Here is a 24,303-nt window from a genome sequence, read left to right on the forward strand (position 1 = left end):
TAATGATCAGGTTGTTGTCAATAGTGAGGTTTGATCCCTGTTCAAGTTGAGGTATATTCAGAACCTGAAAATGTGTTGCTGGAAAAGCGCAGCAGGTCAGGCAGCATCCAAGGAGCAGGAGAATCAACGTTTCAGGCATGAGCCCTTCTTCTCCTACTCTTTGGATGCTGCCTGATGTTTTAAAAAATTCTCAAGGTCAGGTTCGTAGGAGAGTAGTCTGACACAGAACAAACGACCAAGAGGCGAGTCTGCTAGAATATGGGCATTTTATTCCCCGCAGCGTCGCCACATCCAGGTCTCATACAACGGGTCTGGCTTATACTCACTCTACATGTTACCGGAACTGGGAGCCGTCAGTTCTCGTAGAGCGGTTGCCAACAACCCACGCTCGGCGGTTAAACGTAACCCCGGAGCAGACTCACCTAACTGGAGACTTTTCCAGCTGATATACTCTTTTCTAGATATAAACATTCATGTGAACAGCAGAGCAAGGCTAAAAAACACATTCCATTCTGGTTACATACAGATAAGAAGATTCACACGGGGAGGTGTGTAATAAGATTCACACGGGACTGCCCAATACATGTGTTACATTATGATTCACACATGTATTGGGACATAATTTTACACCACACCTGACCTGCTGCGCTTTTCCAGCAACACATTTTCACTCTGATCTTCAGCATCTGCAGTCCTCACTTTCTCCCATATTCAGAACCTGCCTACTTGCCTGCTCCTGGTCTAAATTGTTGCACTGTGGGTCAGACATGACTTCAGGTAAAGAACTCGAAGAGATAAATAAGAACAGTTTCTGTTGGATGTTTAACTCTGGGGATTTGTTATGTGAGGAAATTTTAATAAAATCAAGTTTTAAATTTAGCATTTAACTTGACTGTGATAGTAATTTATAATTTCTTCCAGTTTCAGTCAGTGACAAACGAGTGCTCCCTTTAAAAGATGCAAAAATAAATAAATAAGCAGGGGCCAAAAGACAGGAAGAAACGGTGGGGTTGAGATAAAGTCATTGAATCGATCATTCAAAAACAATGTGATAATACTCTTTTTGACTGGCTTCCGTGAAGGATATTGATGCACATCAGACTGGAATGTTCCTTTTGTTCCCTGTTGAGAAATGCAAGGTATCAATCTGTAGAAGCCTTATGCCAGGTGATCCTAGGCAGCCAATTTTCCCAGCTTTTTCCATCCAATTTTAAACTAGTTTGAAGTTCAGAGTATGACATGGTGTTAGTAAATATGACGCTGTTAATAACCTCAATGCATGCACCATCTCCAGAACTCATTGTTTCAAGTATGTGCATGTATGTATGTTTAAAGGATATCTTCGTTGCTTTCACGTTTTTGGTTTTGTGTGGATAAACTTTTATCTTTACTTTTGATTTAAACTTACCCTGTTTTATGTTTATTCTTTTAAAGTCACAACACTCAAAGTTGAAAGCATTCTCTCTGAAAAATTGTATAGGCAGCCCCCAGATTGTGAACAAGTTCTGGTTGCAAGTTGATTTGCGTGCCGGTCAGAACATAATGCAGGATAATATGAAGTAGCTGTTCTTATGTGCAGGAATTGTTTGTATGTGGATCTTTAAAATTACACCCTCCTGGGATCATGCTTGTAAGTACTTGTGCTCGTAAGTTGGTCATTCATAAATTGGGGTCTCCCTGCATTTTGTTGCATTCATCTGAGAGGTAAGGAATAGTTATCCCACCACCTCTCCCTATTAGACTTGGAAGGTTGAAGATGTGGTTAAATCTGTAGTATGATGGCATTAATTGTATTAGTCTGTAATGTCACAGAAGGAAGTGATATACACTTATGAGTGGGAGAATAATATGGAAAGAAGCTAGTGCCAGAGAGCTTTTTCATAACTGTAAATATGTATTTATAGGTTACTGTTGATAGGTTTCAGTAGTTAAAAGGACTGTTACCTAATAGCAAAATGTTTGACTGTTACTTCTACATCCAAAGGCTATAGATTGAAATATCATTCTAGAAACTTGAAACCCAAGATGTGAACAGGCACCAAGGGAGTGCTGAACTGTTGAAGATACTGTATTTCAAATGACATGTTAACTTAAGAGAGCCAATGGGGCCTCAGTTTATGGTCAAAAATCCCATGGCATTACTTGAAAAGACCTGACCAATGTTCGTACCTCAATTAAGGTCAATTTGGAAACAGATTATCTGGTCAACATCATATTGTTTTTGGGAATTTGGTCTGTGTAAATTGGCTGCAGTATCCCTTTCTTTGCTCCTCTTTCATTGTAAATTGCTTCAGGATATCCTCAGGTTATGGAAAACGCATAGCAATTACAAAATTGTTTTTGCCCCTTTATTAGTTTGTTGGGCCCTCCACAAACTGCTTCTTACAAAATTTTGATGGGGATGTGCAATAGCTACACTATTGTATATCACTTGTGCTGTTGGCCATGATGGACTACACATGTCACTAAAACTTTTAGTATGTGAAGCTTTTCTTGTTTAATTCCCATATTCAGAGTGATTTATGTTGTGCCTGATAAGACTTGTACATGTCCACATTCAGAAAACTTAAAAATTAAAACATTCCTATTGGTTTGTACATCTGGGTCTCATTGCACACATGCAATACTAATTACTAACTTACAGAAGGCAGTTCCTTAGAATCAAATAAAATCTAACAGCTTGTTGTAATTGATAGCAATATGTAATAGTGTAGTAGTTCAAAGCAAACTGAATTGGGGTACCAGTTGTGAAGTTTTGAATGAAGATGCAAGTATTATTGTAATTTTTTATTTATTTGTTTGCAGGTTATGGGCTGGCAGGGCTACCATTTATTGCCCAACCTCATGGCCATTGAGCTGGTGGTGAACTGTTGCCTTGAGCTGTTGAAGTCCATCAGGTCCATACACTGACCACGTTATTAGGAAGGATTTTAACTCGATGATCGAAGGAAGCATAGTATAGTTTTCTATTAGTTTGGCGTGTAGGTAATGTTCATTTGCAGCTGCTGCTCTTATCTTTCGAGGTGTTAAGAAGATTGTGTGTTTGGAAGGTATGAAAGGAGCCTTAACAAGTTTCTACAGCGCAGCTTTTAGACTGTGTGCTGGGGGTGGGGTGGGGGTGGGCAGTGAGTGAATGTTTAAGGGAGTATATCGGTCAGTTAAGAGGTTGCTTGATCCTGGATGGTGTCAAATTTTGAATGTTGTTGGAGCTGCACTCATGCAGGCAAGTGAGCGTATTCCATCACACTCCTGACTTTTGTATTGTAGATGGTGGACAGGCTTGGGCGAGTCAGGAATGAGTGACTTGCTGCAGATTTCCCAGCCTCTGATTTGCTCTTGTAGCCACAGTGTTAATATGGCCATTCCAGTTCAGTTTCTTGTCAGTGACAACTCCTAGGATATTAATAGTTGGGAATTCAGTAATGGTAATGTCATTGAATGACAAGTAGAAATGGTTGGATTTTCTCTCTTTGGAGATGGTCATTGATTGACACTTGTGTGGTGGAATATATATAAAGATATATAGATATATTTCTAGATTATATTAGATTAGATTACTTAGTGTGGAAACAGGCCCTTCGGCCCAACAAGTCCACACCGACCCGCTGAAGCGTAACCCACCCTGACCCATTCTCCTACATTTACCCCTTCACCTACGGGCAATTTAGCATGGCCAATTCAACTAACCTGCATATTTTTGGATTGTGGGAGGAAACCGGAGCACCCGGAGGAAACCCACGCAGACACGGGGAGAATGTGCAAACTCCACACAGAGTCCCTGAGGTGGGAAATGAACCCAGGTCTCTGGCGATGTGAGGCAGCAGTGCTAACCACAGTGCCACTGTGCCGCCCACAAATATGGGAAAAGAACTGTTTGATAAACAAAGGATTGCTGAAGGATTACTGCATGTTTTTGAAAGCAAGTATCCTGACACTCATTGGGACGAACTATTTACACAGTTGCAAATTCAATCAATAGTGGAGGAATGTGCAGACATGCTGAAGCCATAAATGTATGCAGATTCAATTGGCATCAATTATCTGATTGGTCTGTGGTCTAGTGACCATTTATTGATGGCAGAGGCCTCTACCTGCCAAAATCTGATTAGTTCTCAGATAGCTGAACGGCATGGGACTGTGAACAAGATTGCAAGAAGCCATCAGATTTCCACTCGTTTAGGAACCCTCTGTTCTCTGCAGTAAACACTACTTCAAGCCTAAAGAAAAGAAATGTATTCTTCCTTCAGTAGTTGCTGTAAGCTGCAACTTTTAATTAATAAATCAGGGACTTTTAATAAATGTAAACCAGCCATCCTGTGCCGCCTGCAAACCTGTGAAAGGATCTGGAGAATGAAGACCGAGAAAGCAGCATTCTGATCAGCACAAGAATCATCTTAGCAGATTCTGTGAACAGGAACCACTCAGCTACATTCCTAATCTTCCCCTCAGCCCATTTTTATTTCCCTGTGTGTGTCAGGAACAATTTGAGGAGTTAGAATTTTAAATAGATGCCAACTGTTCATTATTGTTTATGTGTAGCTAGAATGTCTTATTGTCGTAAATATTAATTCTCGACAATTGCAGAAAGCTAGTCTGTGCTGTCTGTCAACCTGGACCTAAAAGACCAGTAAATTGGGCAATTCTTCATTCTCTTTAAAATCTTTAACTTTTGTTATATTCTGGGAATAGTGGAACTTGATTTCCAGAACGCTACTCCAGTGAGGCATAGCACGTCAGATAATGTTTTTGTTTAATTTGCAACATAGGCTGCAAGAAATCCTGTTTCCAACAACAAATCTTCAATAATGTTGTCACATCCATATACTCGCAGAAAGAAAGCATGACAGAAAGCATAACAAAACCAGTGTGGCTTCTAAAAGGCACCCAGTTTTCATACATAAGTGTGGGTTTTAACATCAAAGTGGGAGAAATTTTAAAATTTGTGATTAGACGCTCACAATATGCAAGTAGTTTTTTTCAGGCATCTGAGGGACTTTTTGTTTTTTGCTGGATTGCACTCTTGGCAGGAGGACAGTTTATTCTAAATTCCATGCTTAGTTTGTCTTCAGAAATAGACATCTAATTTTCAGCATCTTGCAACTTAAGAATGAATGAAGACTTTTTAAAAAAAAAATCACTGCGGTTTAAGCCAAACCTAATTACAAAGGCAGATTTATTGTGCACTATTGAAACCAATATTTCTTTTCAGGACACCACACTGGTACTAATTTGAGAAGAAGCTCCCTTTTTTTTTGTTTTAGACATATTTGATCTTAAATAAATACATGGTTACTCAGGGCATTAAAGTCATGATGTGCAGGAGCCGGTATTGGACTGTGGTGGGTAAAGCTAAAAATCACAACATCAGGTTATAGTCCAACAGGTTTATTTGGAAGCACAAGCTTTTGAAGCGCTGCTTCTTCATCAGGTGGTTGAAACCTGGTGATGTGTGATTTTTTTTTTTCACTCGGGGCTTCAAAGTTATATTCAGGCACAACTCAATGTACTAAATGTTACAATTCACAAAGCAACAAGTTTGATCACGACATGTGCTGAGTTAGCTGATCTTATTCAGGACAGCGTTGGAAGCCTACATTAACCTTCAGTCTTAATTGGCTGGATGAAGTTGAATCTGATTTTTTTTATTATTAACTTCTTTTGAAAACTATACCTGTATGAACCTCTGGTCAGACAAGCTGCAGAGCCTTAAGTGGCACATAATTCATAGTTTAACCTTTTAGTATTGATTTTTTTATGCGAACTGCTACAACTAAGTTCTTCCTTTTCTACTCCAAGTATAATTGATCTTCCAAATATTAGTGTTAGGTCGGCAACCAAACTTTAGTATAATTAGTATGATTGACTAACAAGTGGGAGATACTTGCAAATGTGAATAGGCATAAGCACTTTAGGGTGGATGGGCAAAATGACCAGAGCTCTACAATGTCAGAGGCCATTTAAGTAAGGGAATTAAAATGGGAATATGGTAAAGTTAGGAAACATCATCGAGGAATAGATCCTGTTATCTGCAGCCAATATTTGGTTTTCTGTGTGGTGCCAAGGCTTGGAAGACTTAGTCCAACATTTGTAGCCCACAGAGGAATGGTTTAGAAACCAACATCGGGCGAACACAATGTTCTGAAGAAGTCATGTTAAACTCATGAAGTCATGTGGGCGGCACGGTGGCACAGTGGGTAGCACTGCTGCCTCACAGCGCCTGAGACCCGGGTTCAATTCCCGCCTCAGGCGACTGACTGTGTGGAGTTTGCACATTCTCCCCGTGTCTGCGTGGGTTTCCTCCGGGTGCTCCGGTTTCCCCTCTCAGTCCAAAGATGTGCAGATCAGGTGAATTGGCCATGCTAAATTGCCTGTAGTGTTAGGTAAGGGGTAAATGTAGGGGCATGGGTGGGTTGCACTTCAGCGGGTCGGTGTGGACTTGTTGGGCCGAAGGGCCTGTTTCCACGCTGTAACGTAATCTATCTAATCTAAATCTAAAACTGAGTTTTCATTCTGTTTCTCTTTCCACAGATGCCACTAGATCTGCTGAATTTCTCCAGCATTTTGGATGCTGGACTTGTGAAATAAAAACAAAGTATTTTGGATTGTGAGCTGTGAGGTGGACATGAGGGATTGTATCTTCTTGACTTTAAAACTTTTCGTGAAGTAGGACCTTTTTCGTGCTGCAGCATGCCTCTTCGCATGAATTTTGCAGGGGGAGGCCAGTTATTTGGCTGCCTGTCTGTTGATTGCCCAGTCTTTGTGTCAGCAGTACAACTGCTGCTGAGGGCAAAGCATGCCCGAGAAGGACTTTATTTTTATTGGTGGAGCAACTTTGCTGCATCAATTCCAATAAATCAGTCACTGGGACACCCTAATTCACTTTAATTGGTTTTCTGCTGCAGACCCATGAGCAGCTAGTATTAGCCCAAGCTCACCACAGAAATGGTGGGACTACATTTGACAAACCAGCTTAATGCTTTTTGTTCAAAACTTTGTGCCCCTCATCACCTTGAATAGGTTGAGAAGTCTTTCTCTTCAAGAGATTGCAAAGAACTATGGATAGGCCTGGTAAGTGGGCAACAGGATGACAGATGGGTTATAATGTGAGAACTTTATGATTATTCTTTTTGGTGCTAAGAGTAGAGTGCAAAATATTTTTTACAAGGTGTGAAACTTCTGACTTATTGTTTGAAGTTTGGTTACTTGTGCAAGGAACATGCAGTGGGACTGCAGTAAACAGGAAGCGAATGGCATGTTGGTTTTAATTGCAATGGGGTTGGAGTACAAATGTAAGAAAATCTTGCTACAACTCCAGGACCCAATCCTTGGCAACATTACAAAAAAGGTTCACGAGATCAATTCCTGTGGTGACAAGATTTTCCTGTAATGAAATGGAGTCTCTATAATCTCCAATGTTTAGAAGAATGAGATGGGATCTCATTAAAACATACTAGATTCTAGAAGAATGTAACAGCATAGATATTGAGAGTTTTTTTTCCTGACTGGGGAAACTGATGTGGGGCACAATTTTAAGATAAAAGGTTGATTATTTAGGACTGTGATGAGGAAGTAACCTTCACCCAGAATCTCTGGAATTGCCTTCATGAAAGTTGTCAGTGCCCCAGTGTTGAGGGTATTCAAGGCTCAGAGAAATTTTTGGTCTCTTAAGGAACAAAAGATAGCGAGTTTTGGTGGGAAAGTGGTAGAAGATCAGCCATCTGTATATTGAATGTCAGAGCAGGATCGTCCTGTTTTATGTTCTTGTGCAAGAGCTTACTGTCTTATGCTCATATGAAAAATCATTAGTCAAAATGCTGCAAAGTCGTTGGTGCTATGAAGCAATGCCACTATAAAAGATCAGTATTTTTAATAAGACTGGGGAAAGTACATTTATATCATTCAATACACGTTATTGAGAATCAGTACTTTATTACTGGTAACTTTGCAAAGGGGCTTTTATACTGTTTTACTTTTAAATGTTGTACAATACCTTTTGAACCTTTTAATTGATGAGTGCAAAAAACAGTTGTTCCTCTGACACCAGCTTCCTAACTCATGACTGCTGCCACGCGGAAAGACACAACAGTAGATGCATGGGAATCTAACTAACTACAAGTTCCCCTCCAAGGCGCACATCATCCTGAGTTGGATCTATGACATTGCTCCTTCACTGGAAAATCCTGGAACCTTCTGTGACAGTACTGTGGGCATCGTGACACCCCAATAACTGCAGGGGTTCACCAAGGCATCTCACTGCCATTGCTGTAAGGCAATCATGGATTAGCAATAACTGTTAATCTTGCCAGTGACATCCGCATCCCATGAATCAATAAAAACAATTGTTTCTGGACTAATGTGTTGAAGAGCCAACGAGAGAACATGACACCTTAAACTGGGTATTATGCAAGAGTTAATAATGTAATTGAGAGCCCCCTTGGGGATAAGTGACCATAATGTGACAGAATTTTTCGTCAAGATAGAAAGTGAGGTAGTTGATTCTGAGATGAGTGCCTTTAATCTTAATAAGGAAACTACAATGGTATGAGGAGCGAGTTGGCTATAGTGGATTGGGACATGTTACTGAAAGGAATAATGGTGGATAGGCAATAGCAAACATTCAAAAGTGAATGGGTGAAGAGGACAGTGATTAAGCCGTGGCTAATGAGAGAAGTTAGAGATGATGGTATTTCATGTAGAAAAGAAATGTATAAATTGACAAAAATGCAATAGACGTAAGGATTGGGAGCAGTTTAGAAGACAGCAAAGAAAGACCAATGTATTAATGAAGAAAGGGAAAATAGAGTATGAGACTAGTTTGCAGGGGGAATCTCATTCCTGCATTTCTCCTGTCTCGTCCTGTTCTAATTTTACAGGTTGCTTTGAGATCCTCCCTCATTCTTTTTGTCAGTGTAGCTAAGAGAATTTTGAGGAGTTTTGTAGCACAGGTTGAGGTTTTGGATGTAGGTTTGCTCGCTGAGCTGGAAGGTTCATTTTCAGACTTTTCGTCACCATACTAGGTAACCTCATCAGTGAGCCTCTGGATGAAGCACCGCTGATGTCTCCTGCTTTCCATTTATATGTTGCGGTTTCCTTGGGTTGGTAATGTCATTTAGATTAGATTAGATTACTTACAGTGTGGAAACAGGCCCTTCGGCCAAACAAGTCCACACCGAAGCGCAACCCACCCAGACCCATTCACCTACATTTACCCCTTCACCTAACACTACGGGCAATTTAGCATGGCCAATTCACCTAACCTGCACAGTTTTTGGACTGTAGGAGGAAACCGGAGCACCCGGAGGAAACCCACGCAGACACTGGGGGAATGTGCAAACTCCACACAGACAGTCGTCTGAGGCAGGAATTGAACCTGGGTCTCTGGCGCCGTGAGGCAGCAGTGCTAACCACTGAGCCACCGTGCCACCCAATGGTAATGGTATTTCCTATGGTGATGTCATTTCCTGTTTCTTCCCCTGAAAAAAAAAAAGAACAGGAAATGACATCACCATGTGAAATGCTATAACCAACCCAAACATATAAATGGAAAGTAGGAAACACCAGCACTGCTTCGTCTGGAGGCTCACTGAAGATGTTACCCATTATGGTGACGAAACATCTGAAAATGAACCTTCCAGCTCAGCGAGCGAACCGACATCCAGGTAGTTAAGGGAGTCAATCACAATGTTATGGAATCATATGTAGTCCATATCAGCTAACAATGACAGTTCATTCCCTCAAGCACATTAGAATACCAGATAATCAACAGTGATTTCATGGTCATCATTTGCTTCAACTTCAGATCTTTATTGAATTTAAATTTCACCATCTGCTGAAGCAGAATTCAAACCCAGGTCTGTAGAACATCACCTTTCTAATCTTATCAAAAGCCTTCTGCAAGTCCAAACAAACCACATTCACTGGCTCAGCGTTATATTCTCAAAGGTATTTCAGTGGGTTTTTCCAACATGATTTCCCTTTTGTAAATACATACTGATGCTGTCCAATCCCGTCACTGCTTTCTAAGTGCTCTGCTATTAAATATTTTATACTGGACCCTAGCATTTCCCCACAATCAGTGCCAGGCTAACTGGTCAAAAAATCAATTTTCTCACTCTCTTTTCTCAACTAATGGGGTTACATTAGTTGCTCTGCAATCCATGGGAACATTTCCAGAGTCTATAGAATCTTGAAAGATAATCACCAATGCATCGACTATTTCTCTGGCCACTTCTTTAAAGTCATCTCTGATATAGATTCTCGGGCCATAGGGATTTATTGGCTTTTTTTGCCATTAATTCCCCTAAAGTCATTTACTTTCTTATACTAATCTTCTTCAGTTCTGCCCTCTCACTAGACCCTGTGTTCCAACAGTTCTGAGATATGATTTGTATCCTCATTTGTGAAGGTGGAACCTAAGTATTAATTTAGTTAGTCTGCCATCTCTTTGATTCCCTTTAAGTTCTCCTGTTCCTGACTATAATGGACCTACATTTGTCTTTACTAATCTTTTTCTTTTCACATACAAACTGTAAATGCTTCTATAGGTATGTTACACACAAGCTTACTCTCGTACTCTGTTTCCCCCTTGTTAACCTATCCCTTTGTCCTCCTTTACTGAATTCTAAACTGCTGCCAATCCTCAGGTCTGCTTCTTCTATGACCAATTTGTATACCCCTTCCTTGGATCTAATACTATCCCTAATTTCCATTGTTAGCCATGATCAGACCATCTTCCCAGATGTTATTTTGTGCCGGACAGGAATGAGCAATTGTTGGAGTTCATACAGGTGCTTTTTAAATATTTGCCATTTAAAGATTCAACTAAGAGTTTCTAATTTTGCCTAAGATTAGTTCAGTGTGATCTTACAGTTATTTCAATCATTTTAGACAGAGGTCACAGTTTAATGAAATAGTCTTATACAAGGCTATATAAGACTAAGATGAGGAGAAATTTCTTCAGAGTAGAAAGCCTGTGGAACCACAGAAGGCAGTTGAGGCCAAAAGATTGAATGTTTTCAAGAAGGAGTTGGTTGTAGTTCTTAAGGCTAAGGGGATCAAATGGCATGTGGAGAAAGTGGGGACAGAGTACTGAATTATATGATTAGCCATGATCATGTTGAATGGGAGAACAAGGCTGAATGGTCTACTCCTGCGCCTATTTTCTACGTTTCTTGGGTATTGAAACCGCATCCATCTCACCAGCATAGTTTCACTAATTCATTGCTCATCTTATTGCTTATTTGAACACTTAATTGCTTTTGCCATGAACATCTCCAAAATCTTTCTTACAGTCCGGTGTTGTGTACATCTATAATGCGTTATAATTTAGCTTCAAAGTTTCTTCTCTTTTCATTAGTGCAGTAAACAATGGCTCATGGATTTGCTCACTGTATATTTTTTCTCTTTATTTGCATGTTCTTTTCTCTCACACTTGCTCAAATCTCTACCAGTTTTACTCACCATCATTAGCGTTCCTCTGACCTTTTAGTCTATTCATCAGGCACCAAATATGCTGTCAAAAAAGCTGTTTCTCTTTTAATGAAAGTTTAGAAACCAAGAATATGTGGATTCTGTAATCCAAGATGGAAGATGGGAAAACCTGTGGGTGTAATGGCTACTCTACGTTTTTGAGGTACTTTCCGTGTTGGAGCTGATTTCCTTGAATTCTAGGAGTAGTTACTGTTTGAGAACCAGTTGATTTGTTTTGGATCTTTGGAAACAAAAAGAGGTTGGGTTGGAGCAGCAGTTAGAGGCTGTGAGGAATTTACAGGAGCTAGAGGGTATAATGAATGGCAGTTGCAACGAGGGAGATAAACTGAAGATACAGTCAGGTAGATTGGTTGCCTCCAGGAATGGTAGGAGAGGAAGACAAGTAGGCAGGAGTCTCCTGTGGCTATCCCCATCTAAAACAAGTATACTGTTCTGGAAAATGCAGGGGAGCGATGCACTCTGAAGAATGTAGCACTGACAGTCGGGTTTCTAGTACCGAGACTAGCTGTAATGTAACAAAGGGTACATCAGGTCTCAAGTGATTGATTGTGTTAAGGATCTGTCTAGTCAGAAATTAAGACAAATGTTTCTGCGGCTTACAGGAGACATCAGAATGGTGTATTGCCTCCTGGTGCCAGGATCAAGGATACTTTGGACACAGTGCAGAATGGAGAAAGTGAGGACTGCAGATGCTGGAGATCCGAGCTGAAAAATGTGTTGCTGGAAAAGTGCAGCAGGTCAGGCAGCATCAAAGGAGCAGGAGAATCGACGTTTCGGGCATAAGCCCTTCTTCATGATCATACTGAAGCCCTTCTTCAGGAAGGGCTTATGCCCGAAACGTCAATTTTCCTGCTCCTTTGATGCTGCCTGACCTGCTGCGCTTTTTCAGCAACACATTTTTCAGACAGTGCAGAATATTCTCCAAGGGGAGAGGGATCAGCAGGAGGTCATTGTACAGATTGGAACTAATGACATAGGAAGAGAAAAGGATGAGATTCTGAGGAGAGAATACAGGAAATTAGACAGGAATTTAAAAAGTAGGTCCTCAAAGGTAGTAATATCTGGATTACTCCCTGTGTCACAAGCTAGTGAGGGTATGAATAGGAGGGTAGAGGAGATGAATGCTCGGCTGAAGAGCTGGTGTAGAGAGAAGGATTTGTATTTTTGGATCATTGGAATCTCTTCTGGGGTAGAGGTGACCTGTATAAGAAGAATGATTGCACCTGAATTGGAAGGGGACTAATATGCTGGTGGGGAGATTTGTTAAAGCTTTTTAAGAAGATTTAAACTAGTAATGGGAGTGGGATCCAGTCAGATAATGCGAAAAGACGTAAGTTTGAGATTGGTGCAGATGGGAAAAGGAGCAAATCAAACAGTTGGGGCAGGTAGGAGCAAAGCAACGAACAAGGTAGGACTGATAAATTAAACGGCATTTATTTCAATGTAAGGGGCCTAACAAACAAGGCAGGTGAACTCAGGGCATGGTTAGGAACATGGGGCTGGGATATCACAACGATTACTGAGACGTGGCTTAGGGATGGACAGGACTAGAAGCTTAATATTCCAGAATATAGGTGCAATGGGAAGAAGGGGGTAAGAGAGGAGAGGGAGTGGCATTTTTGATTAGGGATAACATTAAGGCTGTAGTTAGGGAGGGTGTTCCTGGGAATTCGTCCAGGGAAGTTATTTGGGCAGAACTGAGAAATATGAAAGGGATGATCACCTTATTAGGATTGTACTATCGACCCCTAATAGTCAGTCTAAATAGGAAACTGAGAAACAAGTTTGTCAGGAGATGTCAGTTATCTGTAAGAATAATAGATGGTTCTGATCGGGCATTTTAACTTATTCTGGGACTGCCATAGTGTTAAGGGTTGAGATGGAGAGGAATTTGTTAAGTGTGTACAAGAAAATCTTCTGATTCAGTTTGTGGTGAAGGTGCAAAACTTTGACCTATTCTTGGGAAATAAGGCTGAACAGGTGATGGAGGGGTCAGTTTGGGAGCACTTTGGGGCCAGTGACCATGATTCTATTAGTTTTAAATAGTGATAGAAAAGGATAGACAGGATCTAAAAGTTGAAGTTCTACATTGGAGGAAGGCCACTTTTGGTGGTATTAGCAAGAACTTTCAAAAACTGATCGGGAGCAGGTGTTCGCAGTAAAGGGACTGCTGGAAAATGGGAAGCCTTCAAAAATGAGATGAGAGTCTAGAGACAGTATGATTCTGTTAGGTTCAAGGGCAAGCATGGTAGATGTAGGAAATGCTGGATGACTAGACAAAGTGGAGGTTTTGGTCAAGAATAAGAAGGAAGCATATGTTTGGTGTAGACAGCAGGGATTAACTAAATCCGTAGAAGAGTATAAAGGCAGTAGGAGTATACTTAAGAGAGAAAGCAGGAGGGCAAAAACGGGATTTGAGATAGCTTTGACAAATAGGGTTAAGGAGAATCCAAAGGGATTTTACAAATACATTAAGGACAAAAGAGTAACTGGAGATAAATAGGGCCCCTTCAAGATCAGCAAGGCTGCCTATGTGTGGAACCACAGAAGATCAGGGAGATATCAAATGAGTATTTTGCATCGATGTTTACTGTGGAGAAGGATATGAAAGATAGAGAACATGCGGAAATACATAGTGACATCTTGAAAATGTCCATATTACAGAGGAGGAGATGCTGGATGTCTTAGAAAGCATAAGGTGGATAAATCCCAGGACCTGGTCAGGTGTACCATAAAACTCTGTGGGAAGCTAGGGAAGTTTATATAAATGATTTGGATATGAACATAGGAGGTATAGCTAGTAAGTTTGCAGATGACACCAACATTGGAGGTGTAGTGGACAGCGAAGAAGGTTGCCTCAGATTACAACGGGATCTTGGTCAGATGGACAATGGGCTGAGTAGTGGCAGATGGAGTTTAATTTAGATAAATGCAAGGTGCTGCATTTTAAGAAAGCAAATCTTAGCAGGACTTATGCACTTAATGATGAGGTCCCAGGGAGTGTTGCTGAACAAAGAGACCGAGGAGTACAAATTTTTACTTCCTTGAAAGTGGAGTCACAGGTAGATAGGATAGGAAGAAGGCGTTTGGTATACTTGACTTAATTGGTCAGTGCATTGAGTATAGGAGTTGGTAGGTCATGCTGTATAGGACGTTGGTTAGCCCACTTTTGGAATACTGCATTCAATTCTGCCTTCCCTGCTATAGGAAGAATGTTGTGAAACTTGAAAGAGTTCAGAAAAGATCTTCATGGATATTGAGGGTTTGAGCTATGGAGAGAGGCTGAATAGGCTAGGGCTGTTTTCCCTGGAATGTCGGAGGTTGAGGGGTGACCTTATAGATATTTATAAAATAATGAGGGGCATGGACAGGATGAATAGACAAGATCTTTTCCTGGGGTGGGGAGCCCAAAACTAGATGGCATAGGGTTAAGGTAAAACATATCAGCATGCATGTCATATTCCCACATTGCTACCATCACAGACCAGTAATATTTTTTAATTAAAAAGGGAAACATTTAAAAGGGACCTAAGGGTCAACTTTTTTCAAGCAGAAGATGGTGCGTGTATGGAATGAGCTGCCAGAGGAAGTGGTGGAGGCTGGTACAATTAACAGCATTTAAAAGGCATCTGGATGGGTATATGAATAGGAAAGGTTTAGAGGGCCAAATGCTGGCAAGTGGGAATAGGTTAATTTAGGTTATCTGATCAGCATAGCCAAGTTGAACTGAAGGGTCTCTTTCTACACTGGACAGATCTATGACTGTCCAAAACTTCCATTTTCTTTACTTTCACAAAGCTTGGCATTATATAATTGCCCTTGATTTTATATGTTTTTTTTTTCTTTCGTCCTGAGTGTTGCACGAAAGGCATGGCCATTGTTTTCCTTTTTTAATTAAAAATTATTACTGGTCTGTGATGGTAGCAGTGTGGGAATATGACATGTATGCTGATATGTTTCTACGTGCCTTGTATTCTTAACCCATGACCTCAGATTACTTCAGCAGTCCTTCTGAGTTTTGAGGAAGGGTCACTAACCTGAAACATTAAGCCTGATTTCTCCCACAGATGCTGCCAAACCTGCTGAGGTTTTAAAGCAATTTATGTTTTTGTTTCTTTACTACTGTTGCACTACTCATACTCTAAGCAGGTGAAGAAGGCATTTGATATGCTTGCTTTTCTTGGTCAGAGCATTGAGTATAGGAGTTGGGAGGTCATGTTGCAGCTGTAAAGGACATTCATTAGGCCACCCTTTGCAGTACTGTGTGCAGTTCTGGTCTCCCTCCTAAAGGAAGGATAATGTGAACCTTGAAAGGGTTCAGAAAAGATTTACAAGGATGTTGCCAGGGTTGGAGTGCTTTGAGCTTAAGGGAGAGGCTGAATAGGCTAAGGCTGAAGTGTTGGAGGCTGGGAGGTGACCTTAGAGGTTGACAAAATCATGGTGGGCATAAATAAGGTAAATCGACACAGCCCCATATCCTGGTGTGGGTGAGTCCAGAATTAGAGGGCATAGATTTAGGGTGAGGGGGGAAAAGATTTAAAAGAGACATGAGGGGCAACTTTTTCACATAGAGGATGGTACGTATATGGAATGAGCTCCCAGAGGAAGTGATGGAGGCTGGTACAATTACTGCATTTAAAAGGCATCTGGATGGGTATATGAATAGAAAAGTTTTAGAGGCATCTGGGCTCAGTGCTGGCAAATGGGACCACATTAGGTTAGGATATCTGGTTGGCATGGACGAGTTGGACCGAAGGGTCTGTTTCCATGCTATACGTCTCTGACTCTTTTTAAGCAGATGGAGTCTGTAATCCAATTGGTTTATTGGGTTTATGGCCAAAATTTAAGAGGACCTGATTTTTTTTTAAACTTTAGTTACATTTATTGAAATCATTGACCAATATGGTATTAATTATGCAAATTCCTAACAAAGTTTGGTGCAACTACATGGCTTTGAGGCCATTTAAAAAAACAATGACATTGTTGTCTCCTGGAGTCCTAAAGGACATTACTGAACCAGATTGGAGTTTTGTAAACAGTTGATCATACTGTCATTACTGAGTTTCAATTTGAGACCATTATATCAATCGATTGAATAAATAAATAAATGTTTAAATTCCAGCAGATATTATGTAATAGAGTCTTCTGTATTGCACGCATGATTTACTTGACCATCTTTGATGAATGACTATAATTTAATTTCCTTAAAAAAGTTTGTTCAATTTCGTTAGAAGAAAGAGCAATAGTAAGGTACGTAATAGCAGTGGGTATGTTCCATGAGATTTTTTTGTCGAAATAATGAAATACCTCTTTATCCCCTCCTCTAGAAAGCAGGTGGGGGTTGTGAAACAAACTGACCAGGGTTCTCTTTAGACTTTATATAATCATATACAAGTGTTTTTCGCCTAAACAGTAAAAGCAGTAGCCGGACCCTTGCACCGTAAGCCTTGCAATCCACAGAAATTAAATTCTCCTTTCTACACCTAATTATTCTGTCAATTACGCTTTACACACCTATCAATGTGATTTTAGGTCTGAAGATACCAATAATAACAAAAAGGCTAATGGAATATTAGACACTATCTTAACATGCTAGAATATAATGGAGAAATAATTATTTAGGTCAGCAGTGATTCATCAGGACTCCTGATTCAACGTATGTTGGAAGATTTAGTGGTCTTGGAGCATTACAAAGCAAATTCACTATGAGAGGAGAGTTTAAATGGTTAAACTGGACAAACTGAATAAACTTTATTCATATTTACTTCAATATTCAAGTGATTAATTTGTTTAGATCAAAACAGATTTATGAAGTTAGATACAATGAAGCTATTTTCTTTAGTGGGGAAATTCAGTACAAGGACTTATGAAATTAGAACTGAACTATTTAGGATGGAAATCAGGAAATGTCTGCTGCTATACTTTTTGGACTATGTAAATTCTCTCCCCGAAAGTGCTGAATGCTTGGTCATATGATATTTTCTGTAGGTAGATTGACTAATTGACTATCCCTTATCCTGAGGTTGTCGCCTGCTTTTAGATTTACCAGCCAGGAGATGGTTCATCCTGTAAAGAATGCCTTATAATAATTTTGTATGTTTTGATGAGGTGACACCTTGTTCCCCAAGATTCTGTGAATCTCCCCAGAAGACAGTCCTGCCATCCCTGTGATTAATCTAGTCAGTTTAATTGCACTCCCTCTATGGTATATACATCCTTTTTCAGATCAAGGGACCAAAGCTGTATGCAACATTCCAGGTGAGAGCTCACACCTATGAATTAGCCCATCCACTTAGTCTCCCCTAAGTCGTCTTGATCCGTCCTTGTTTCCCCCTAAAGTTGCTTCCGACTTGGTTTATTGTCATCTGCAAATTTGAAAATATTTCATATGGTTACCATATCCAAATCATTTCAATAAATTGTGTGTGGTTGTACATTGATTCTTGTGGCATATTATAGTGTCAGGGACCTGGGTTTGATTTCAGCTTTGAGTGACTGTGTGGAGTTTGCACGTTCTCCCCATATCTATGTTGGTTTTCCGCAGGCGGTCCAATTCTCTTTCTTCTCACACACACACACACACACACACACACACACACACACACACACACACACACAAAAAACAGGCAATCCAAGGATGTGCAGATCAAGGGGAAATGCAGGGTGGGATGCTGTTCAGAAAGTTGGTGTGTACTCTGGCCAAATGTCCTGCTTCCACTCTGTAGGAATTCTACGATCCTGATAACGTTCTATTTTTTCTTAGTCCATACTTTCTGTCTCTCAAATACTTCTCAATATATAGCATATTCCCTTCGACACAGTGCACTAATTTTATTTACTATCCTCATGGGTTCTTAACAGCCATCTGACAATCTACATATACTACTTTCACTGGATTGTCTTTGTATGAGAAGTAACATCCTCAAACAAGCTTGAGTTTGTCAAAGATTATTTTCCCTATTTAAATGTTTTAATAAAATTTTGCCAGATTTGAGGTTGACTGGTTCAGACCAGTCAGGGTTGTGTGGTGTCAAGAGTTAGTTGGAGCATGAGGATAAACACTGGCAAAAGAGACGACAATCTAACATCATGCAGTACTTCACTGAAAAATACGTTGAAGTTGACTTTAATTAATGAAAAAAATGACTCCGAACACATTCTAAAAAATATCCAGTTCTAGGATTGCTTCAGGTTTTGTGTAACCAGCATTTACTGTATGTACGTAAAAGCAAATTATTGCTGATGCTGGGCTGAAATAAGCAATGTGCTCGAGAAACTCAGCAGGTCTGGCAGCTTCTGTACAGAAAGAGAAAAACCGTTAAGTTTCGAGTCCAGTGCAACTTTTCTTCAAAAGAAGAGTTATACGAGACTTGAAACATTCATTGTTGTTCCTCTCTCCTCGGATGCTGCCAGACCTGCTGAGTTTCTCCACCACATTCTATTTTCATTTAAGCGTATGTACCCGCTTTACTTTAATCAGAAACTAATATGCTTTTGTTTTTTCTGGATAAAGACCCTGACCATATTGTACTGTGAGACATGATTTGCTCTTGATGTTTCAGGTGGAATTGAGACTGGTTCAATCACTGAGATGTTTGGAGAGTTTCGGACTGGGAAGACCCAACTCTGTCACACATTGGCAGTAACGTGTCAGGTAGTGTATTTTTCCCAATTATTTTATCCTCATTTGGTCACATTAGTTCAATCACTGAATTTTTCACTTAGTCTGTCTATTGATGATTTGGAGGTGCCTGTGTTGGACTGGGGTGTACAAAGTTAAAAATCACACAACACCAGGTTATAGTCCAACAGGTTTATTTGGAAGCATTAGCTTTTGGAGCGCTGCTCCGAAGTCTCAACCACCTGATAAAGGAGCAGTGCTCCAAAAGCTAATGCTTCTAAATAAACCTGTTGGACTATAACCTGGTGTTGTGAGATTTTTAACACCTGCCTATTGAAGTTACCGCCTGCTTCCCTGGACTGCACCAGCAATTCTATTTGATTTTCTGTTTTTCATGAACAGTTAACTAACATCTATCCTTTCCTTTCTGCTGGTGGCACCTCAAGCTTGAGTATCTACTGTATCTGTTTATTTTGCTCTGGGAAAGTAATTTATGCCACTTGGCAATTTCTTTGAACTTGCTTATAATTATGCAACATATTAGAAGAATTCTGCCTGTGCCATAATCCAATTTTATAACATTGTTTTGATAGTTCGATTGAAAAAATGCACATGCCTTCTGCTGCTCCCACTCCCACTATTATCTCATGGCAGTGATAGCTGTTCAGCATCAGATGTCATTGTAGTGAAACAAAATGGTTCTCATTTAAAGGCCTTTACAAGAAGATGAAACCTATTGATGGTAAAAGGGCAAATATTTTATCTATTTTGTTGAAACTTTCTTTGACTTACAGCTACCTATTGACCGTGGCGGCGGAGAGGGAAAAGCTATGTATATTGACACTGAAGGAACTTTTCGCCCAGAACGCCTTCTTGCTGTTGCTGAAAGGTTTGTAATGCATTGTATTTATTTCAATGGATTTTCAAGAAGTCATTAGACTGTATTTTAAAAGTTAATTGTCTCCAACTGTGCTTTGTTTCCCCCACATTCCTTATTAGATAATAGTAGTTTCAAGACTATTTGTCCTCATTACTTACCATCTCTACTGTACTTTAGACTTTTGAGTGCACTGGAACTAAATAGTTGCACTATCTCAACACAGTTTGGCAGTTCGGGCCAAGAACATTGAAAACTCCATCTCTGATGGGCCCGCAGGGGAGCACTAAAAGCAAAAGTCAGAGGTCTGAAGAACATAAATTGAATGGAGTTAAAGTACTGTACTGGGTTTATGAAGGGATTCGTTAGCAAAAACATAAATTTGAATCCACATGTTGGAGTACAAAGGTCCAGGAGAAGCTGACAATGGACGTTCAGTAAATTGGCATTTTTTTCTACATGAAAGGAATGAATGATTTATTTTTCTGCTCGTAGATTGAGAAGGGATTGAGTGTTTTGAGGCTGTCAGTTTTCAAGTATTGAAGAATAAGTGTTGCACTTGTGATAATGGCCAGCAATTTTGTATTAAGTCGACTTGATGGATCACTTGATAGTTGAAGCTCAGCTTCATTGAACAAAATCAGCTGGTTAAAGCTGAAAAGCAACTGGTGAGGTTAGGTGCAGGTAGCCTACTGGTACATAGTTTTTAATTGCAGATGATTAAAATAGATTTGGTTTACCCAGTGTTAAATTTGAGAATGTTCTGTCTGACCTGTCTGCAACTTGGTGTCAGGCATTTTAATAATTCAAGTAAAGAGGACGAATTGAATGTTACCAGCATCCGTGCAGGGTCTGATCTCTGAATGTGGTCAAATTCTGGGGGCCACCTGCAAATGAAATGAAGGGAGGAACACAGGTTGAATTTTGTGTATACTCTTGTGGTTACTATATCAGAAGCCACTTCTAGGTATGTGGTCAAATGGATAAAATGAGTACCATTCAAGATAGAGGTGGACTATTGAGAAGAGAAATGGAACCTGCAGAGTACTACAGAGGTTTAGACAGGCAACTGCTCTTCACAGAGGATGCTGGTGGGCATGGAACAAGAGGATTCAGTAAGAGAATCTGACTCAAACAGGAGCTGTGCATGGAGCTGATTGTAGGCATGGTCTTGGATCTTGGCATGATAAAGATGCTCAGCTTTAATAATCAAGAGGATTGAGGATATGATTTGAAAACAGAATTCTTGTTTTGAAGGTATAACATTGCTGTCTAAGCAAGACATTCATTGTTGTATTTGGGCAAGAAGAGAAAGTTTGTCAAAATGTTATTGACAACGAATTTGATTTGACTGTTTGGTGTACACTTCATGCGTTTGTGGAATGTAGGTGTAGCTGGCAAAGCCAGCAATTCATTTCCCATCCCTAACTGCCCTCAAAATGAATGGTGAGCTGCCTTCTTAAGATGCTGGAGTTCACAACGCTTAAATATACTCTATGCTGTTAGGAAATGAGTTCCAGGATTTTGACCCAGTGAAAGTGAAGGAATAGAAATATAGTTCCAAGCCAGGATATTGTGTGGCTTGAAGAAGAACTTGCAAGTGATAGTATTCCTTTACAATGCTTATCCTTGTCCTTCTAGGTGGTAGAAGCCATGGGTTTGGCAAGTGCTGTTGACGCGTTGCTGCAGTGGATCTTTAAAATGGTGTGCACTGTGTGCTGCTGGTGGACTGGGCTGCTTTATCCTTCATGATGCCAATCTAGTTTGTTTTGATTTTGCTGCACTTGGCAAGTGTAAAGTATTCAAATACAAGTTTGACTTGTATCTTGTAGATGATGGACAGCTTTTGAGGAGAATAGGGCCTTTGGCCTGCTCTTGTAGCGACAGCATTTATGTTGCAGTTCCAGTACAGGTTATAGTCAATGGTAATCTTTGGGATGCTGCTTGTGCAGGAGTCAGGATGCTATTGGATGTCAAGAGAAGATGCTTAAACTGTCTTTCAGAGATGATCATTATCTTGCATTTAACGTGGCACGAACGTTACTTGCTACTTATGAGATCAAGACTTCATGTTGTCTTGGTCCTGCTCCACATGGACATACAGTGCTTCAGTATTTGAAGAGTTGCAAATGGTGCTGAATTTTATGCAATCATCAGTGAACATCCACAAATCTGACCTTATGGTGGTGGGAGGCATCATTGATGCTGCATAGACTCATAGTGATATATAGCACGGGAACAGATCCTTTGGTCCAACTCGTCCATGCCAACCAGATATCCTAACCTAATCTCGTCCTATTTGCCAGCACTTGACCCATATCGCTCTAAACCCTTCCTATTCATATACCTGCCCAGATGGCTTTCAAATGCTGTATTTGTACCAGCCTCATTCATTTCCTCTGGCAGCTCATTCCATACACGTACCACCTTCTGTGTGAGAACGTTGCCCCTCAGGTCCCTTTTATATCTTTCCCCTCTCATCCTAAACCTATGCTCTCTAGTTCTGGACTCCACCACCTCAGGGGAAAGACCTTGTCTATTTAGTCTACCCATGCCCCTCATGATTTTAGAAACTTGTTTAAGGTCACCCCTCTGCCTCTGACGCTCCAGGGAAAACGGCCCAGCCTTTTCAATATTTTCCTATAGCTCAAATCCTACAACTCAGGCAACATCCTTGTAAATCCTTACTGAGCCCTTTCATGTCTCACAATATCCTTCCAACAGGAAGGAGACCAGAATTGCAAGCAATATTCCAAACATGACCTAACCAATGTCCTGTACAGCTGCAACATGACCTCCCAACTCCTGTACTCAGTACTGTGACCAATAAAGGGAAGCATACCAAACGCCGCCTTCACTATCCTATATACCTGCAACTCTACTTTCAAGAAACTATGAACCTGCACTCCAAGGTCTCTTTGTTCAGGAACACTCCCTGGGACCTTATCATTAAGTATATAAGTCCTGCTCTGATTTGTTTTTCCAAAATGCAGCACTTTGCATTTATCTAAATTAAATTTCATCTGCCACTCCTCAGCCCATTAGCCCATCTGATCATGATCCCATTGTATAGAGATAACCTTCTGCTGAAGATGTTTGGACTCGGACGATACCCTGGATTTGTGGTAGAGTGGCATAGTTCCTACCTATGAACTAGGAGGCCCAGGTTAAAGTTCCACCTGCTCCAGACATCTATCTGTGAACAGGTTAATGTGATCTATCTACCCTGAAGAACCCATGCAGTGATGTCCTGGGGCTGAGATAATTGATGATTGAAGTTCAACTGCCGCAGCTATTTCCTTTGTGCTAGTTGTAAGTGCAACCAGTGGAGCGTTTTCCTGGATTCCCATTGCCATCCGTTGTGCTGCTGCTCCTTGTTGCCACACCTGGTCAAATGGCATCTTGATCTCAAGGGCTATCACTATTACACCCGAGGATGGTCACCTTTTTGTTCATGTCTGTAATGAGGTCAGTAGTTGAGCAGCCATGGCAGAACTCAGCCTTAGCATTAGTGACCCGATTATAGCTGAGCAAGAACCACTTGGTTATGCTGTTAACAACACCTTCCATCTGTTTGGTGATGAGTTGCATATGGGGTGGGAATTGGCTGGTTTTATTTGTCCTACTATTTGCGGCCAGGACACAAATCTGTACTGGATTAGTTTGGCTAGGCGCATGTGTAGTTCCACAGCACAAGTCTTCAGTGCTATTGCCAGAATGTTAAGGTCCATAGTCTTGGCAATATTCAGTGCATTCCACCATTTCTTGATATTGGGTGGAGTGAATTGAATTCACTGAAGACTGACATTTATGTAGCTGGGTACCGAGGTGAGAAGTTAAAATGAAGTAAATGTTTCAGCTTTTTCTTTTGCACTGACTTAATGGGCTGCCCATGGGGATGGTTACTTCTGGAATCACCACCTCCTGTTAGTTTTAATTTGCCATTGCCATTTCCAACTGAATGTGGCAGGGTGCAGAGCTAAGATCTGATCCATTCGTTATGGGGTTCATTAACTTTGACTATTGCAAACTGTTTTCCACTGTTTGGTTTGTAAGTCGTCCTGTGTGGTCAGACAAAGTGAGGGCTGCAGATGCTGGAGATCAGAGTCGAGAGTGTGGCACACTGGAAAAGCACAGCAGGTCAGGCAGCATCCGAGGAGAGGGGAATCGACATTTCAGGCGTGAGCACTTCATTAGGAAGCCTGATGAAGGGCTTATGTCCGAAATGTCAATTTCCCTGCACCTCGGATCTGATCTCCAACATCTGCAGTCCTCACTTTCTCTTAGTTGATTTTAACCCGACTGAGAACCTCTT

At 40.6% G+C, this 24,303-nt stretch overlaps 1 protein-coding gene across 1 annotated transcript in view; it reads left to right on the forward strand.

Moving 5' to 3' along the window:
• The window catches only part of rad51 (RAD51 recombinase), an 86,467-nt gene that overhangs the window by 47,460 nt on the left and 14,704 nt on the right, over nucleotides 1-24,303 (forward strand). The window contains exons 5-6 of the mRNA XM_043698255.1: nucleotides 19,053-19,144; nucleotides 19,906-20,000. Coding sequence (XP_043554190.1) covers nucleotides 19,053-19,144; nucleotides 19,906-20,000 — 187 coding nt within the window. The remainder of the gene's footprint in view (nucleotides 1-19,052; nucleotides 19,145-19,905; nucleotides 20,001-24,303) is intronic.

Source organism: Chiloscyllium plagiosum, chromosome 10 (assembly GCF_004010195.1).
Source record: "Chiloscyllium plagiosum isolate BGI_BamShark_2017 chromosome 10, ASM401019v2, whole genome shotgun sequence".
Classification (NCBI taxonomy): Eukaryota; Metazoa; Chordata; class Chondrichthyes; order Orectolobiformes; family Hemiscylliidae; genus Chiloscyllium; species Chiloscyllium plagiosum.